Source organism: Thunnus thynnus, chromosome 18 (assembly GCF_963924715.1).
Source record: "Thunnus thynnus chromosome 18, fThuThy2.1, whole genome shotgun sequence".
Lineage (NCBI taxonomy): Eukaryota > Metazoa > Chordata > Actinopteri > Scombriformes > Scombridae > Thunnus > Thunnus thynnus.
In genome coordinates, this window is record NC_089534.1 from 27663188 (window position 1) to 27683701 (window position 20514).

A 20514-nucleotide genomic window follows, 5' to 3' on the forward strand; every position below is an offset into this window, starting at 1 on the left:
CTCCATCTTTTTGTCCCATTTGCACAAGTTTAGCCACGGCAAAAGCTGCACAATCCTTTTGTGGATTTAGCCCGCAGCCTGTAATGTGAAATGTGCCTGCAGTTCCTCCAGTTCTACACAGCATTTTAGTATTTGCATGTAACTGTATGTAGATGTAATAGCAATAGTTACAGGAGTAGTTGAAGCAGCACTGCTAGTAGTTGTAGTAATATCATTACAGCATTAGCATTAGCCTTGTTATCATTAGTAGTAAAATCAGAAGTGTTAGCAGTGGAGGTGTGACTGGCAACAGGAGCAATAGTTGACCAGTGACGACTTCAGCTTCTTCTACACAAGGTTAAGTTCAGCACCATGGTTTACCTTTGGGTATTGGCGGATAAAAAAATATAAGTCTGTGTGTGCACTGTTTAGCAAATCTAAATGTGGTAGCACTTAATCCAGGCAGCCAGACACTTAAAATGAGTCATGCACAGAGCCAGAGATAATTGTTGTGCATAAGACTGGTGTCAGAAGGTTACAGGTACACCCCTCTCCCTCTAAGAGGCTTTCTGAATAGCTCTGTCATCAGGGAGAGTAAGTGCCTGCTTGTTCCACTGGAAATGTTGGAAATAATTGAACTGAATTGTCATTCATAATCTACACGATGCAGCTTTCCACTGGCTGGTGGGAACGCTGGGATCTTCCACTGTTTGCACTGTAATTGAAATTTTGATCATGAGGTGTAAACATTTAGAAGCGCCCCTGTGAATATTCATCAGCTCGCGAGGGCCGCTGAGTGTCGGCGGAGGAGTCGCCGCAGTTGATTTGCGGCTTTGGAGTATGCGTGCGTGCGTGCAGAGAGGATTTGCCCTCCACTTATTGACATGTTCTTGTCCAAACAGCTCCGTCCCAGGTCAGCGAGGTCATCAAGGAGAAAGTGCAGCAGCGCAGCATCCAGCTCTCCTGGCAGGAGCCCCATCAACCCAACGGCGTCATCACAGAATATGAAATCAAGTACTACGAAAAAGTGAGTTTGCAGTAGATTTGTTTTTCTTTGTCTCTTTATGAAACCCCTTTGCCTTTCCATCTCTCAGCTTGGCATTCACTTTTGTCAGCTCTTCAGTTTTGTATTCTATCCGCATTCTGCTGTGAGTAGAATTCACAAGATTCTGCAAGTACCTTCTTTGTCTCATAATTGCAATAATGAATGAGATGCTCATAAGATTTTAATCAGGCTGTAGTCCTTCACAGCCGCCCCCACACACATGTTAGCACACACACACACACACACACAATCCATGGCTGCTGCACTGCCAGAATTAGCAATCTGTTACTGTTATCTCCTTTCCCCCTTCCACATAGACTATGCCGCTGCTTCCCTGTGTTTCAAGTCTGAACACATCAGCTTTTTACAGCGAGGTTTAATGGAGCGAATTTAACCCAGCAAATCAAAGGCAAGAGTAGCAGAGCTCTGATGCCAGTCCTGCTGGCCACAGCCTCTCACACACACACTGACGAATCAGTCTCCTGTGTCACGTACTGTGGCTGTGGTCTGCCCAGCTGTAAAAGTGGAAAATTGGAAACAACGACTACACCCCTAACAGACCTTGGCATTCCATTTGGGCTTTTGCCGAGCAAAACATTTACAGATCAACAACAAAGTACACAATGCGCGCAGCCTCTGCATCCAAATGGATTCTGTGATGGAGAAGATATTTTTATGTGTTTATGTTTTCTATGTGCCAACTCTAAACTACATATAGCCGTTTCACCTATAGGCAGAGAATAGAGATCTGCTTTATTCAACAATCTGTATAAAGTATCATAAGAAAAAATGTTCAGCCACAAGTACGATCATTCTTTAACGCTGTAAATTCTCCAATGAAAGCCTAATAAAGGCTTGGTAAAAACAATGCAGCTGGTGGAATTACCTGTGCTAGCTCATATGGTAAATTTAGCATAAATTAGCATAAACAGAAATACTGATTTTTAGTAACTACCTACTTTAAATCGCTTCTACTTTTGTTGTCTTTGAAATCACTGTTAAACGACGTCAATGAAACACTTCCTGGTGACATTAAACATTTAAAGTCTACCAGAAAAAGCCCTTTAAGCAACTACAAGGATTTTAATGTGAAACTATGTAGAAAGTCTTCATTTTCTTTGACAGTAGCTTCACAGAGATATAAAAAAGCAATGAAAACACCATATCTGTAAAAAAAGAAAAGAAAAGAAAGAAAATCAGAGCAACAGATTGGTGAGTGTGAAATGACTCTGTTGTTGTACTGATGGAATTCGTGCTGTTAAAATATAGATTATCCAGAATTTATAAAGAGGCGGGTAAAGGGATCAGAAAAAGATCAAAAAACAGGGACATGTTTTACTTATATATGTTCACATATACTTTCATATAAATCAGAGAACATCAAAAACAGGCCTGTCTCTAATATAACCTTGTTTCAAAGACCTAGTTCTGTTTGCATCTGCTATAAATAAAGGCCTTGGCCCCTATTTAGCCTACATCCTGTAAAATATATACCCTATGACTAATACATTTGTTTTCATCTCAAATCAGCATATTATGTATCCAGTTGGATGAAATATGGTTAAATCATATTCATTCCATTTACAAAGTGCAGGTAATTACATCCTCTGAAGTAAATCTGCAGTGTTTTACAAGCAAAGACGTATAACACTTCAATAAGACTCGATTATAAACCAGACTTTAAACAGCAGTTTCCACTGAAATGGTGAAAAATTTCACTGTAGACTAAGAGGTGATTTATTTATTCCCCATACAGGATCAGAAGGACAGGATCTACTCCACAGTGAGGTCCAAGTCCACCTCAGCCACCGTGAGCAACCTGAAGCCCAGCACAGCGTACGTGTTCCAGATCAGGGCCTTCACGGAGGCAGGATACGGCACCTACGGCCCCAGATTAGAGATCACCACCAAGGAAGAGGCCACAGGTAGGGTACTGCTACAACACACCCTCCTAAAGTACTGCTGCTTTACTTACATATTATGTGTTTATGTACAATATATTTTACTGAACATCATGTTTGTAATGATGTGTGGTTTAGATTTACTGTTTCCTAGTCTCATATTCATCACTTACAATCATCTTTATGTCCTCAAAATCAGTGTTTTTCATTCATTTTTAAAGATTCAATCAGTGCTATTAGCTTATTTTGCATATATGATCCCAATCTTGCAAAGAAGAACATATTTAAATGGAAATTTGAGGGCAAATTTGTGCCAAAAAATGTAAAAGCTCTCATGTAGTGGATATACACTTATCAGTTTATCCGTTGACCATGGTAGTAAAATAGACCCTGGATGAGAGGAAGATGTGAGGATTATTCTAAGCTCATTTAAGGAAAGATTCACCAGTGCAGTAAAGGAGGATTTACATCTGATGTCTCTCCTTATGCTTTTCATTGAGGGTCAGAGTAGCTCTAAACTCTGCTGATTTATATCTTTCAAAGTTGCATCTGTCCGATCATCTTTTGAATTAAAATCCTACAAAAGGCTATTTAGTTTTAGTTTGACCACAGCGGTATATATCAGCACATCATTTTTGGAACACAGGCTTTCAAACTCCAAATTTATGCACAACCTGTTAATGTATCCAGCTACTGTAGTAATAGCCCAGGGAAATTATTTGCTTTCAAGCAAAGCAAACACAAATTGCTTTGACTTTACGCTCGCGAAACGTCATGGGAAAAATCACTAAGCGCAAGGACAAGCTACTGTAGCGTCATGAGGATAAACTCATTTAAATCTAATCACTTGCGTTAGCTTTGCCCCGAGTGTCACAGTGTGTTACTGTGAGTTTAGGTGAGGGATGGTGCTGCGAGGTGTTTGTGTTATGGATCATGATGTTAGCATTATAATGTATTGTAAATGTGGAAACACATGAGGATAGACCAAAAAATGTCAACTTTCAGGCTTCAATGAACAGAGCTAAAACTGCTGCTGGTGACCAAGTCTTTAGTGTTATTCTGTTTTTGATGCAACTTTCTAATAGAATATTTGAATGTGTTTCAGTAATAACATGACATGTGTTCCATAAAAGGGGGGTAATTTGGGGGTAAAACTGCACTAAATCTATATGAGATCTATTAAGTATTAGAAAATTATATTAAATCTTGATAAAGTCATTATAAACCTTCCGTACCACCGTGCCTGGTATGTATTATTATTTATATTTGTTCATTCTTTCTATATCTTTTTGAAATCTGATTTGTTTCCATTCATTTCTCTTTAGTTTAGAGCCTCACCATTCCTCCTGCCCACCCAACTAGGACCCCCCACCCACTTTACCACCAACATTTCTGCATAAAAGGACACTCTAATTACTCATACCGCATGCAGAGTGTATCCTGTACCAAGGTTAGAAGTTTGCAGTCCAGTCAAAGTGTCCTTGAACCTACCAGCCTCCTCTGTGACAGCCTCAAGAGGAAAACCTGCAAATGTGTAATATGACAGTTGAGCCTTCTTAGTTCCTCCCAAAATAGACAATCGCTTACATATTCAATCCCGAATGAGGAACAGCTGATCGAATGTCGCCGCATTTTTCATCCCTGATAAGGCTTGTGTTCTCCCTCCGCCTCACACAGCCCCCCCCCTCAAAAAAAATAATCATTCTCTTTCCAAGTATTTATTCAGCACAGATCCACTTGATTTAAAATGCATGAATTCCCCCCCCCCCCCCTCCCCCCCCCCATACACCACTCGCGTTGACTTTATAGGATGCTACGGCAAGCCATTCTTCGGAGCAATCGGCAGTTTGTCAACGCAAACAGTCTGAGCTCTGTGAGAACTCGGAATGGGAAACAATCCAACCTGAATGTGTCTTTGTTTGAGATGAAGGGCATCGCCGTCGCCGTCTGGGACTATTAAGCCCACTTTCTGAAACAGTAGAGCCGTGTGTATAAGGACGGCTCAAAAATAGAACCGTCCCTCCTCCACTCTCTCAGAGGGAAGGAGAGGAGGGGGGTTATCAATCTCCACACCGCTCATTGGGCTCAATTATGTCCTGCAGATTGTGGTCTTTGATGTACTGAAGTTCACACTGAGCATTTCTGTCTTTCTGCATGTCTTGTCCGTGTGTGTGTGTGTGTGTCTGTGTGTGTGTGTGCCTCTCATCAGCTGCGATTGTCTCCAGCGAGCAGAACCCCGTCATCATCATAGCAGTGGTGGCCGTAGCGGGGACCATCATCCTGGTGTTCATGGTGTTCGGCTTCATCATTGGGAGAAGGTACGCTCTCGCGGGCCCCATTGACTCTCCGCTCCTGTGAGTCTGCGCTTGTCAATTAGCCTTTCTGTCACTCACAGGTCTCCACGTCTGTGGAGTCGTCACACACACACACACGTGCACCCATCATCTCGTGGCATGCTGTGCTAATGGGTTGTGATGTGATCATTTTCTTTTTTTTTTTATCCCTCTCCTAGCCCCCCTAACAAAATTTTTAAGCTATTTCTGCAGAGCCATTATGAGACAAGTACTCCACAGCGAGAAAGCTTTGGCTCTGCATTCCTGTGTGTGAGTGTGTGAAATCATAAGGGCAGGATGAAGCATAGTACTGCTTTTTTTTTTCTTCTTCTTTTTTTTTTTTTTTTTCACCATCGTAAAGCACCCTGACCACTGTCATTATTACCATTCCCTCACATACTTCATCTGTGTTTTCATCTGCACGAAAGGCACTTCATGAAAGCTCACTGTTCATGGTGGTTTCATTAGAATTTGCCTCCCATGGTACACACAATTTGCGTTAAAAATATCATCCCTTCTGAGTCATAGCTCAGACAAAGTAGAATGAACAGACGTCACACACATTCTGCCAGACCGATCCAAGATAAGCATCCATACATCCATTTGAAAATCATGTAAATGTATATCTTTATCTTGCTTTACAATCATCAGATTTTCTTTAGTTTTAAAAGTAATCTGGTTGATTATCTGTACATCCATGGTTACACTGAAAACTAGAACAGCCAGCAGCTAATGTACAACTTTATGATACAAAAACAGGACACAGGAGCAGCACTTCCTGTTGACATCACTCAAAACATAATGGTTGCTGTAGCGCCAAAACACAAACATCCCAAATTGAAATTAAGTTCCACACACCGAGATGCTGCTTATTTTTAACACACTCTAAATCCCCTTTTTTCAAGATACTGTGTATATACATTCTACATGTTCCTCTACATCATGGTCAATTAAATGCTACTACAGGTTTATATTGTTTCAACTATTTTTTTTCTAAACAAATATATATTTTCTACACCAGCTTGTTTAGGCAATCATTAGTTTCTGCTTCATGCTAGAGAGTTTGAACCTCAGTTAAACAGAAATGCTCCTTGGGAGTACTAGTCCACTCACATTTCCATGCACTCAGGCATCTTTGACATTTTATCAGAGGACTAGATATGCTATTTTCTAATGCAGTTGCTTATTTTTTTTTGCACTGATGACTCAGCTGTGAGAGTTTCATGTTCATCTAAGCCTTGATGAGCTCTAACGTCGTCTATGCAGAAAATAAATATTTTTACTTTGGGAAGTCTGAGCACATCCCATCTTAATACTTTATAAGGCATCCTTAAAAAATATGCTTTTTTATTTTGCATTATGAATATTTTTTTAAGGCTCAAAATGTTCCATCAACATGATTCTTACATTTCTAGAACATTAACACTCTCCTGAGCAGCTCCATATATACAGATATCTGCCATGAGATCAATACATGTGGATTCTTAAATCTGTCCGAGAACAAATGATTGCATTTCTGAGTTACATCCTCTTACATTGGATGAAGTGTATGTGAGGACCAAACCACCAGTCTGGGGTTCAAGGGGTTAAAGTACATGCACTATGAGCTACACATGTGTAATGTTATGTACAGTAAGTGCATGTCCGTCACTTGTGGAATTCCACCTCCTCACATCATCGCTTTTTTTTCAGTTTATACTCAAAGACCAACCTTGTGCAGCAACTCACCTGCTTGAGGGAACCTTCAACACGTTAATATTACAAATTAATATTACAAGACATGTTGAACAGTCCTTTACAGTGCATGTATTATTTGATATGTTACATGATTAGATACTCCAGCAGTTTCCCCAGGCTAGGCTGTTGGGTTCACAGCTCGTGCTGCTCAGCTGGGTTTCTTAAGAGATTTGTCATGCACGGCATTAGTTGCCGCATTAAAATTCTTGTAATTTAGGGCATTTATTTTCCTCCACACAATCAGTTGATTCTGCCACTCTCTTCCTCTCTCCCCCCCGTTCAGGCACTGCGGGTACAGCAAAGCGGATCAGGAGGGAGACGAGGAGCTCTACTTCCAGTGTGAGTGCCTGCCTGCATCGGCTCAAACCCACACACATGTATAAATATATATGTACACACACACACACACTTACACAGACATCTCAATTACCGCACACTGAACAGGAAGGCTGCCTTAAAACCCATTAGCACCCACAGGCATGACCGTTTTTATCCCAGTTCATTTGATTTGAGTCAAAGCCGGGAACAATCAGGCAACATCTGCTACTGATTGGTTAGACTGAGGCTGTCGAGATGAAGAAGTCAGGAAACTACAAACGCATGAATGTGACAGCTGTCAGGGAGGGAGTAGAGGGTTGACCCGTGAGGAAGGTAGCGCTCTTTCAAAAAAACGTAGAAGCCAGACAGTTTTAGCAAGCGACACAGAGTTTCTGGTGTACAAACAGTTTGCTTTGTCGTAGGTGCTGCTTCTAGGTGCCTTCTTTCAGTACACTACCCCCTAATGATGCCCCTGGAGATACAGCTGCAGACAGCTTCCCAGAGTGGAGCTGTAATGATCCGCACTGTAGGCAAACCGCTGATTTGGAAACAAAGGGTCAGGGGTGTCACAAAGTGTGCAGCTAAAGCAGAGGCTGTGCCGGTAAGCCCAAGTTGGCTACTGCTAAGTATCTGACAGATCCACCTCTGCAGCTCACAGGTCCCACCTGCTGAAGGAAAATTTTAAAAAAAATAAATAATAACCGGGAGAAAACACAAACAAGGCTAGTGTCAGGCTTAATGGAGTGATATGCTGTGCAATATCAAATGACAAGAGGCTGCCAGGGCAACAGAAGCTAGATAGCGCACAAATTCAACAAGTAGACCCAATTTGTCTGCCATGTAGCAGTGAGGAAGTCGTGATAAGACATCTCCTATCAGATCCGCTGACATCTCGGATGGACAAAGCAATTATGGGAGCAAGTGGAGGGAAATCTCAGCTGCCGGCATCCCCTCACCGGAGCACAATGCATTTGTTGTATTGACGCTGTTGGATGGGCTAACGTGCCTTTTCCTCCATACAGAGAATAAGTGTCTCTCCAGCTGGACTCACTTGTGTTGTTTTGGTATTTATCCAATCTCATTAAACTTTAAAGGTGACAAGTTATATTGTTATCAGTGGAATTTAAAACGCATCATGTAATAGCCCCTACGAGTGGACTGTTAACTTCATAGTGCATAATACAGTCATTTGCTGTTAATTCGGAGCACCGTGTGAAACGGTAACTCCCTACACTATCCCTGGCTGTTGTTTTTTTTTAAACCTTATTTGTTTTCCTTATTTTCTACAAACTGCTTCCCCTCTCACTTCATGGATATTCATGAACTGTTCCTGTATCATTGTTATTTGAAATTGCACAGACTCCAATTTTAAGAAAATCCCCAAACTCTTGCCTGAGGCGGTGATATTTGTAATCAAGGCTGTAGGTTTGTTCTCAGAAGAGAGAGGGACACGGTGAAGTCAGAAGTTTGTTTTGGTTCCTCACCTAAAAGAAGCCGAGGATGGAAATTATGTGAATGCAATATATAATGCTATAGATATACTATTCATATGTATATTTTATACCATGTATAAAAAAATCATATAATCCCACCAAATAATACATTATACCATTGTGCTGACATTGCTTTCCACTGTTACAGTAGTCGAACAAAATGATTGAAAATTCATGATATATTATATTTCTTTTGCATCTGTTGTAGAAAGACCTTTACTGTCTTATCTTTGACTGATGTTCAATTGGTGTCTTTTTCAGATAATATGAGATTATTTATGAACCTGACAAACATGTAGAGGCAGTACAGTCATTTTCTTTCCATCATCAGATGGAACGGCAGCCTGCATGTATCTAGGGAGGCAAAATCCAAGGTGTTAAAATTATGGAAGCAAATAAAGGCCAAAAGAAATTTGAATCTTTGAATTTTAATTCTACTGAATGTATTTACTTTGACAAGTATCTTGATTTTAACTTTCATTTTGTCTTTTTCTCTATACTCAGGATTCACAATTTAAGACAGAATGTTCAAGTGTCCCATAATCAGAACCTGTTTTTAAGTTCAAATTCAGTCATTTTGGGAGCTGAAATAAATCAAGTTGCTGAAATTGAACTCATTAAATTTAGATTCAACAACTGAGATTGAAAAATTCAAACTTGAACATCTACAATAAGAAGCAATCAGTTCTCAATAGAATCAATCAGACCTCTGTCTAAGGACAGTTTTTGTAAAACTGCAAACTACCTTGTGTAATTTTTCTGGAAAAAATAGCGGAATTCAAAACACATGAACTCATGTCAGCACACACTAGTAATCACTTTTTAGGACTCTTGTTAAGAGAGTAAACCAAACTGAAAATGTAAAAGCACGAGGTACAAAAGAAAAAGATTTTTATCTCTAGAATGATGAGCATGACAAGTGTATGAACCAACACGGCCTCTTCTTTTCAATGAGGTAGTCTCAGCTTCAGGGAGGTGAAAGGTAACCCGACAGCCTCATAAAAGCACCGCGCACAGGTTACTCAAATCTTGGTTTCCCCTTTTGTGATGAATTTTCCTGTGTGAAAACCCTTTTGACACCGGCCGCTGACTGTTCAGCAATTCCCTCTGAATTACTGGTCTTAGTAATCGTTTGCCTGTCAAGCGCCCGCTGGTGTGCAGTGTGCATATTTAATCGTAACAGTAATCCTCTTACCTTTCTACAGTTAAATTTCCAGGCACCAAAACGTACATTGACCCTGAAACCTACGAGGACCCAAACAGGGCTGTCCATCAATTTGCCAAGGAGCTGGATGCCTCCTGCATTAAAATTGAGCGGGTTATTGGAGCAGGTGAGCCCATCCTCTGTCTCTCAGCTCTTTCTGTTTAGTCACTCTGTGCTCTCATATATCACACTGACAGCCAAATATTTACACCTTGAATAGGGACACAGCTTTATGCATTGTATATTGATAGTGCAATTGCGAAGAGGGGAAAAAGTTCATTGCAATTAATGTGTGGGCTGCATCTCGTAGAGGCAGGCGCAAAGATTCCAACAGCTGAAAAATTGCTGCCACATGGGTTTTACAGAGGCGGTCAATGACAGTATCTATGCATCTCTAGCATGTCTTATTATAGGTCTCGGTTACACTCCCTGGAGTATAACAAGATGTTGCACTCCAATTTGTAATCCACCACAGCACAGCTGCTTTGTCTCAAAATACACTAATAAATTTGTCATTGTGAAGTGTTTCATTTTTTTTTAACCCTCACTCATGAATGCTTTCACACCACACAGGAGAGTTCGGGGAGGTGTGCAGCGGCCGGCTGAAACTGCCCGGAAAGCGAGACGTGTCGGTCGCCATCAAGACGTTAAAAGTGGGCTACACGGAGAAGCAGAGGAGGGACTTCCTGTGCGAGGCCAGCATCATGGGACAGTTCGACCATCCCAATGTTGTGCATCTGGAGGGAGTCGTGACAAGAGGTAATCACACTTGAAGGTGACACAGAAACTAAACTACTAAAGCGTGAACTCTACACTGATGTCGTGAGAGAGTTCAGGAATCCCTGTAAAATCCTTTTCATCACAGTTTGTTTAGCTTTGGCAGGTAAAAGCAGCACAGTTAGAGTGACATTATATCTGATTAAATTAACCACACTCTCTGTTTAACATTTTCTCATTTAGACACTCTAATAAAAGGAGCAGATGGTAACTTTTAATTAAAAGCCAATGAAAACTAAAAATAACTTGGAAGCACTTCGCCATAGTTGTTTATTGTGGGGAGTTTTGGAACCAAACAAAATTTAGGTATCAATTAATCATCTACTTTTGTCCGTCTTTTTCTTTTTTCTTTCTTTTTTTCTCCAGGAAAGCCAGTGATGATTGTCATCGAGTACATGGAAAACGGCTCATTAGATGCTTTCCTCAGGGTGAGTATCACCTTCGAAGCGCAGGAGGCTTAAAGCATCTTTGCCTTTTCTGGAAAGTCCCAGAGAGCAGGCAGTCTGCAGTAGGATCTGTGCATCGCATAAATATCATAAATCTTGTGCTAGAGCTGCTGCAGTGCTGTGACCTACATTTCCCTCATGGTCAGTGAAGATGGCTGACCTGCCTGTGTTTCTCTGTGCCACGCAGAAACACGATGGTCAGTTCACAGTCATCCAGTTGGTCGGGATGCTGCGGGGCATAGCGGCAGGAATGAGATATCTCTCTGATATGGGATACGTCCATCGAGATCTGGCTGCGCGAAACATCCTTGTCAACAGCAATCTCGTATGTAAAGTGTCTGACTTCGGCCTGTCAAGGGTGATAGACGACGATCCCGAGGCTGTCTACACAACAACTGTGAGTCAATTAAAGCACTTGCCTTCTCTACCCAGAGCCCTGGTTCTGAATTCTCTAATCAAGTCACAGCAGCTGCATGAAAATAGAGCAGAAGTACAGGTGCACGCCCATGCAGTCTGCACCATTTTCAATATGCAAAACAAGCACTTTCTCATGAAGCACAGTTTATAAAGTTGTACTTTATTAACAAATCATTTACTAATGCTTTATACATCAGTTATAAGCTACTTTGGGGTTGACAGGTTGTGAAATCTAGTTATTCTTTGTGCATTAAAAAAAAGTTAGTTAGACAGTAACAGAAAGCATTGAATTCCTGAACACTGTCAACACTGAGCTGATTAAAAATGTAATGTTTCTGACCTTTGTCAAGTATCAAATTCACAATATGAAACAACAACTTCTTTCTATAAGAAGACAGACTGCAACAATCAAATTAATAGGAGCAAAATCACATGAAAAAAAGCTGAGACAATTACACCATCAATAACTGAGAAAATGAGACAATAATATATGGACAATAGGAATCAATTACTATCAAGGAAATATGGAATAAATAGTCTAATATGATAAGTGATATCAAGCCAATATTTCAAGTAAATGTATGTGTGTAAATGTATGTGTTCTCTTCAATGAGTTCACTAATCTATAAAGCATTAATAAAGCTTTAATCACAGGTTATAAAAACCTTTGTAAATAGTGCCTCATTAGAAAGTGGTAGCAATCACTCTGCTTAAGTTTTTTGAGAAAGTTGTTTTTTTTGTGTGTGTGTTCTGACCCTGTGTGTAATTGCAAAACTCTCACTAATTGATTTTTTTAGGGGAAGATGCAGGATGTAATGAATTTGATCTTTACTCCAGCCACTGACCTGCATTTCACTGAACAGGGTGGCAAAATACCCGTCCGATGGACCGCGCCAGAAGCCATCCAGTATCGTAAATTCACCTCCGCAAGTGATGTGTGGAGTTATGGCATTGTCATGTGGGAGGTCATGTCCTATGGGGAACGGCCTTACTGGGACATGTCCAATCAAGATGTGAGTTACTACCTTATATAAAGTCATTCAGTTACTAAACATAATACAGAACGTTTCTCTTTCAGTTTAGGGACTACCTCATTAAAACCTCTATTTAAAAAGACATTATTTCAACATTGTACTGGAGATGTAATAGATATTTACACATATTGACTTTGTTATTTGTTGACTATGTGTGCCATGATATAGAATTAATTGTTCAAGTAACTTACATCTGTTTTATATTGTTCTAAATTCAATATCTTTGAGTTTTAGTGGAACAAAACAACTAAAAAAGTAATGTGATTACACTGCATTGGGTTCAGGGAATTTTCCAACTTTTTACTGACATTTTTTTAGATTAGTTTCAAAACTTTAAATGATTTATTGCTCACAAATAACAAACAAGAATTAAGAGTATTAGTCCAGCGGAGGTTATGCATTACTTCCAATCCAGGAGAATAATTATCTCAGTAACTACCATCTAAAAGGGGCTATGAATTATGAGAATGCAAGATTTTCCCCAGCTTCATCCCTTTAGTAATTATCCCTAATGAAGTCATCCCACTAAAACAGAGAAAATCAAAGACAAAAATCCCAGTTTGTGGTTCTTCTTTGAGAAGCTTCATGAGAACAGCTCGGTGGGGACGGTAACCTTGGCCTTAATTAGTTCAAGACATCTTTCTGCTGTATAACCATGCAGTTTGAATCCATGTGAAGGAGAAACAGTCCTGAAATGGGATATGCATAAAAATGAAGTCCTGAGAACATGGATTTGATGTTTTTTAATAATATAAACAACAGGAGTGGAAAACACTTGTCATGCAGAATGCTTTTGATTCAGATGTCTTTAAAACTTTATGAGTTATGGTTGGACCAATTACACAGCAAATTACTCTTGTGCTGTTTGCATTGCACGTATTGCTTTGTTTTAGACATAGTCACGTCCAAACATGTGTGTAGATGAGCTCTGATGTTAGGGGTCATTCCACTTCACTGTTTCACACATCAAGATCAGTTTACTCAACCTGTGATAATAGTTGAATAACACTTTCTGGAGGAAAGTAAAACGAGAAAATAACTGATGATGTCAGAGTGATTTCATAAGGGTTATGTCAGCTTGGCTTGGAGACGGAAACCTGCGTCAAAAACTGCGGGTAGAATTTGCGAGAGGAATTTACCAAGCACCAAGCAGGGAAGGTCTAATGAAGGGATGCTATCAAGTTGCATTATGGAAAACGTAGGATCCAGCATTTCTTGAGCTGGGCCCAGTTATCAATACAGAGTCAAATGTGCCAGAGGTTCCAAAAATGGTCCAAATATCAGGATATCTCAGCCTCTGATTCTTCAATTTTCACCATTCTTTTTGAAATGTGTCTTTTTCGAGGCCCCCAACTTTATGGAAGTCCATTATTAAATCTCTGGAGTACCCCTTTAAATGAAACATATGAAGGCTTCAATACTTCAAGACTCACTTCTTGCAAGATGCATCAGTCGTACAACAAATATAGAAATACAGTACTTGAACAAGATTTAGGTTGGATACATGAGGGAAAAAAACTGAATATGTAATGTTTCTAAAGCTAGTGTCCCTTCTCTTTAGGTTAAAGCTTTATCACAAAGTAATAGATAATAATAATTAATACAGTCACACATGAGTTAACTGCAAAACAGCTCTGTAGCTCCAGAGACCTTTCTCGCTTTAGCCACCTGTAGAAATACAGCTCTGAATAACTGAAACAAAGTCAAAACTACACACAGTGCAGTGAATTTCCAGAAAATACTCTCACCTTGCTCATGTTTTGAAACACACTTGAGCTGGAAGGGATGTTTGGAGACTTGTTGGCTCTGTTTGGTACTGAAATCTAATCAGAGAATGGATAGGACAAATTAGATGTCTAAAACTCAATTGGGTAATCATGATGCATAATCAGGATTATGGTTTTTGCCATACTGTCAAGTAAATTGTAAGAGTTGACTCCTGATATTGCCCATACTTTTCTTCCTCAAAGAACATATTTGCTTTTTTAAGTCCCACACCTCTTTTTACAAATGTCACAAATTACTATAATGACTGACTCACCCGCAGTTCTCTGAGTGCTGTTGCCTGCTTTCTTGCCAACTCCAACCGAGGGAGTCCAACTGTGCCAGACCACTTGAAGCTGTTCCTTATTGTCAGACACTTGACACATTTTGATTGATGGTGGAAAGCAAGTGAGTTTTGGCCTTAAGATTCCTATATGGCCCCCTGAGTTTAGCACCCACAGTATCAGGGCTAAACATGATTAAGATTCTCTGGCGCTCTTAAGCAGAGGCCAGTTGATTGAACAATCAGATGTTAGAAATGCTAAACAAGACGGCTGGGCATTTAAGTGGCGTATGTGGTGTTCTGACATTCCACTACTTGACAGACATCAATGTCAGAATTTTTTGCGCTTTGTCAAGACTTCAGCAAACATCCTCCGGGGATGCAGGAAGAACATTATTTGCATTTTTCCCAACAGTTTCAGTGTTTTGACACCTTTTCCCTCCATGACTCATTCTTGTCTGAGCGTTTCTGACAGGAATAGCTGATGAATATATGCAGAAACATACAAAGCTCCTTATCCACACAATAAAGGAAGAGGAGTCAGAGGTTCAAACCAAAGTGCCCGCTGCACCTACTGCTCTCACGGCATTGACTTTTAATGAACTCTGTGCTAAACTGCATGCATGATGCAGAGTGACAATAGATTAGATTTAAAGGCTCTGTGGAAAGATCTATTCTATTATTCATCAGAGCTGTATAAATATAGCCCTTTTGTTTAGACATATGAACATTGCTGGAAATGAATCTCAAGGAAACAAGTCTACACTGCGGCACATAAGAAACAACATGTAAAGAGAAGCCTGGCCCTGTCGCGCGTGAAGGGTTATCAGTGAAATCTTGAAATCAATTCTAAAACTCACAGTCAGCCAGTAAAGAGGGATAAGGATGGGTGTAATATGATCCCATCTCCTCAGAAGATGGTTAAAAGCATAGCTGCAGCGTGTAGCACTTACTGAAGGCAGGAGCCCAGTGAGAGGAGAGCTGCGATAATCAAGCCGAGACAAAATAAAAGCATGTGTAACCTTTTTTTTAGGATCAGGAAATGAAGGTCTGATTTTGGTAATGTGTCTAGAGCTGAATAAATTATTCAACCTTTTTAGCATGACCATCCAAGAAGGTTTATTCACTCATTATACGCTGAATCTCATTAATTTTGATTTGTGATAACACTTTGTGCTGATGTAGGGAAGTGGTGACTATGTTAGACACAGCTTTACAAGAGCACAAGTCATCATTCTCTCCTTTAAAAGCTGACAGTTGAGTCAATTTACATTAATACTCACTTTTATATAAGTGGTTTCGATAATTAGGGATTTGTTTAAAACAAATTTGTTTGACTGCCTTTTGGACCCTTTTGGACTGTTAAGCCACCATTTGTCATTGTGCCTCTAGGTCTTAGCAATCAAACTGGTGAGTTAAATGTTGGCATAACATAACTCAAACAATATTGCGCTTTCATAACATTGGGGGAAGGTTCAGAGTTTCAGATATCCTGACTTTTAGTCACTTATATACAGCAAGCTCCAAAAATACTGGATCCTACACATCCCATGATGCAACTTGATGCAACTCTTTGGTTAGACCCTCCCAACCTGGTAAACACCCACAACTACAGTTTGAAATGCAGGTTTTCTTTAATTGATTTATAGTTTCTAAGCCCAAGCTGGGATAACCCTTTCTCAGACAAAGTTCCTCCAGAGCTGATTTCACAGGCTGAGTAGTTCCCCCCAGGACAAATAAATTGACTTGGACAAGGAAAATCAGTGGAGTGCCCCTTTAAAACTGCATCATCAGGCAGTACTTTGTGCAGAAAGGCTTCCCAGATAGAACTGGAGATTATCAATGCTCTAGCAAGGGCAAAGAGAAGCTTCATTTCTATAGAAAAAGTTGTTAGACATGAAATACTGCATATCTGAGTGGCATATTGGTGTGATGGAATGGGGTATAATGAGAAACCTGTCGCTCCACAATTAGTGCTCAAAGCTCATCGGCTGCTTTGAATCACTCTGCTTTGAGTCCTCGTGTTCCCATTTACTGTAACAAAACTGGCACACAGCTATCAAGTCTGGTTAGGCCCGAAAGTCCTTGATGCACGACATCTGCTGCAGGTAACCATGAAATGATTAAGCTCCGACACTGTTTACAAAGTTGGTGATTAAAGGATGAAAGGGTCGTGAAGAGTAGAACATTATTCACTTTGTCAGTAAGAATTAGAGTTATTGTGACACTTACGGTTCAGGAAGAAACTTTTCTTCCTCAAACTTACCCTAACCGTGACAGTAGCGTAGCCAGAAATATTAATTTAGGTGAGCCTGTGGGATCAACCATAACAGTTTTTTACTTTTATTTTAAGATCTCATTAAAACATTATTACTGCTAGCATCAATTAGCACAATATATACAAGAAGCACATTCATATGACTCACACGGGTCAGCAACGTGTAGGAGCAATGTTAGCTACATACACACAGCATCACAGTGCAAGAAGGCGGGGCTTGGTCTGGAACAATTCAATAATTTCATCATAATCCAAAGTGTCTGTCAACTCCTTTTCAAATGGAAGACTAGATGAACTGTTCAGTCAGCCTGTGAACATGTTGCCCTGTTGCTTGCTTTGATAACAGTTTGTTAGCAGTGGAAAACAAGCGCTCAACTGTGCAGCTTGTTATCAGAGGAGTAATGCGTGCCTGAAGTAAACAGTTCATGTTTGGAAAAATGTTTTTGGGACAGGAGTCGAGAACCTTGAAGAAATTTGTCCCAGCGAGTTCTCCTCTGTTGTAATGTTACTCATTAAAACAACCAAGATGGCGCCAGCTGCCTTCCTCCCGCTCTGAAGTCTTAACTTACCTGCTCTCCTGCTCCTGTGCTGGTATTTTTTTCTTTTTTGAAAAACCAATTTCTGAAGTCCATTTTGGCTACTGCCAAAAAAAAAAACTCATCAAGTGCAACGCTGTGACACAGCAGCGTCAGCTGTGTCACATCACAGTAATCACTTGAGTATCACAGCCTGTCACAGCCTGTGGCACGAGATGCTATGATTATGCTGCGTGTGCCAGTTTGAGATGTAGATGCCACAGGCACATCCAGACACACCCCTGGCTATGTGGGTGAACTGTTACACTAAATGGTTAGGGGTAATAATAAAGGATACTACTAAAGAGTTAGGAGTTGTGGTTTAGGGTTAAGGTGACTCTGAAGGCTGATACTTAAAGGTTAGGATTAGGTTTACACTAAAGGTTAATACTAAAAGATTATGGTTATAGTCGTTGATACTCAAGTCTGAAACTAACGACTCAATGTGTTTTATATTCTCCAGGTCATTAAGGCCATAGAGGAGGGCTACCGTCTTCCGGCCCCTATGGACTGTCCTCCAGGCTTGCATCAGCTAATGTTGGACTGCTGGCAGAAAGACAGGGCCGAACGTCCCAAATTTGATCAGATAGTCGGCATCCTTGATAAGATGATCCGCAATCCCAACACATTGAAAACGCCAGTGGGAACATGTACGAGGTGAGGAATATAAAACCCCCAATTAATCATTTTAAAATGTGGTGTCATACAATAAAGAAGTTTTACTTTTATTTTAGCACATTAGTGGATGATCCAAAGTGTCCAGAGGATGATTTAGCCTCTGTAGTTCACAGATGAAAGATAAATCCCGGGGGATCGATACCCCAAAGCAGCTTCCATGGCTTTATGGTCAATAGCGGGGCTTTTAAATCAATCTCTATAATGAGTTCCTGGTACTTTAAAGTGCAGTGGGAACTCCAGACCTCACTCTGACGTTTATCAAATGAATTCTATTTGCAGTCAGAACATACTATCCCAGGGTGAGACTGAGATCCAGAGGTTACAACTGGTTAAAAAGCACTTTATTATACAGGGACTATATGGAGGCAAATGTATTCAGATTGAAAAGATATTGACAAAAATATTTTTCAGAAGCAGAAAGCTGACATGCTGCATCTGTTTGTGAATTTCATATTGATTGAAGCCTCCAATCAGCTAGTTTTTTCCCCTCACGCAATTTACTGCACCGCTGGATGCCTTTGGTCGTCGCTTTGTCTCGTCTCCTGCTTGATTTTGTTTTCAGCAGAACGTTTCCTTTTCACATAAGACATAAACATCTTTCTGTGCTCATCCTGCAGACCAATTAGTCCACTGTTAGATCAGAGCACACCAGACTTCACTGCTTTCCGCTCAGTGGGAGAGTGGCTGGAAGCCATCAAGATGGAGCGATACAGAGACAACTTCACAGCAGCTGGCTACAGTTCCTTGGAATCTGTGGCCAGAATGTCAATCGAGTAAGTAGTTTTTGAAGCCCTCAAGGGGTTAAGCATCAGTAGAAGACATTAATACCAGCCATGTTTAGACTAGGATCTCACCTACACTTCCCTTTCTTCAACATCAACTTTGGTGCATTTTTAATTCAGGTAGAGTTTTGATATACTGCCATCCCATGAGGTTTACAAGTTTCTGTAACTTTACCCTTAAATTTTGAAATAGTAGCCTTGGCCTTTATTTACCTCATTTGCAGGGAGAACAAGACCTTTATTTTAAACAGTCTTATATCAGAGACATGCCTATATTTCTGATCTTTCCTGTTTTATTACTATACTTACATTATATACATCATATGTTTGTGAGATGCCTCCCTTGTCATTGATCCACTTGTTTTAATTTGCTGTTGATGCAAACGTCCTCCATGTTTACCTGTTGTCTTGATAAATTCAGTATAATGTACATTTCCACAGCACTAATTCCATCAGTAAGGCAACATAGTCATGTCATACTCATCACTCTGCTGATCTGAATCTATCATTATAACAGAAATACTCTTTTACATTCACTTATTTCTAATCGCTTCTACTTTCCCGTTTTTGGCTGGACCGGCTCCGAATAACCCCAAATGTCCCGCTCACTGATTAAGTTACACCATTGGTCGGTTGGACGAGTGTTGGAGTTTCCCCGTTGGCTGTTGCTCTTTCAAAATGAATCAGCATGAATAGATTCTATTACGTCCTCAGGGGGCATTTACAGTGGAGCGCAGCCCTGCGATAAGTTTTAAATACACACATTTACTGACCGAAGCATCTCACGTGGAGGCTCCGACACTGACAGGAGCAACAACCTGCGGATATAAAGATACGTGACGGATCCATTTTACCAGCCCGCACGGTGGCTAGCAGCTAGTTACCTTGGCTAGCATCATTAGCATAGCCGTGCAATGCTGTGGGTAGCCCATAAACTGTATAAAAATACAGTGTAGCTGTGGTGTTTCCGGTTTAGCAGCATTTACTGTGTTTGTGTGCTCTGAAAGACATCACAGCGCAGATATAAATCACACAACTGACAGACTGGTAGCCTAGCATGTTAATCCTAGGTAAACACATGGCTGAGACCATATGTTTACAGACATCTGTAGACAGAAACAGATGAAAGAGCAGGCGGAGGTAACAGATAATTAGAGTAGTTATAATTAAAATTAAAATAAGTTCTTTCAAATCAAACATCCCAAGATATGAGTGGAAAGTATTGTTCTTGCAACTGCATTTATAACGGTCCTGACATATACTAGGTTTTGATCTAGTTTTGTTTTATTCAGTGTTAAGCTACTGTTAGCATTTTCTACACAAAGGCTCTCCAGTGGATCAAAGGGCACAATATCTCCCTTTCCTGTTTGGCTCTCTATGTGAAACATCCGCAGGAATATTGAGTTTAGTTATTGCCGTTTAAAAATCAACAAAGTAGAAAAGGAATTAACTGAGAACAGTTTGTCTGTT

The 20514-nt window shown here is 40.3% G+C and overlaps 1 protein-coding gene and 1 long non-coding RNA gene across 8 annotated transcripts in view; one reads left to right on the forward strand and one right to left on the reverse strand.

The window, feature by feature from the left end:
* epha7 (eph receptor A7) overlaps positions 1 to 20514 on the forward strand; it is a 90378-nt gene that overhangs the window by 64635 nt on the left and 5229 nt on the right. The window contains exons 6-16 of one of the 7 annotated variants that reach the window (XM_067571524.1): positions 882 to 1006; positions 2781 to 2949; positions 5135 to 5279; positions 7279 to 7334; positions 10012 to 10137; positions 10584 to 10769; positions 11154 to 11215; positions 11421 to 11630; positions 12448 to 12663; positions 18048 to 18241; positions 18880 to 19035. In XM_067571524.1, coding sequence (XP_067427625.1) covers positions 882 to 1006; positions 2781 to 2949; positions 5135 to 5279; positions 7279 to 7334; positions 10012 to 10137; positions 10584 to 10769; positions 11154 to 11215; positions 11421 to 11630; positions 12448 to 12663; positions 18048 to 18241; positions 18880 to 19035 — 1645 coding nt within the window. The remainder of the gene's footprint in view (positions 1 to 881; positions 1007 to 2780; positions 2950 to 5134; positions 5280 to 7278; positions 7335 to 10011; positions 10138 to 10583; positions 10770 to 11153; positions 11216 to 11420; positions 11631 to 12447; positions 12664 to 18047; positions 18242 to 18879; positions 19036 to 20514) is intronic. The other 6 variants (XM_067571525.1, XM_067571528.1, XM_067571526.1 and 3 more) reach the window with 6 other exon arrangements.
* The window catches only part of LOC137168784 (uncharacterized), a 202858-nt gene that overhangs the window by 52917 nt on the left and 129427 nt on the right, over positions 1 to 20514 (reverse strand). The gene's annotated exons all lie outside the window — the stretch shown is intronic.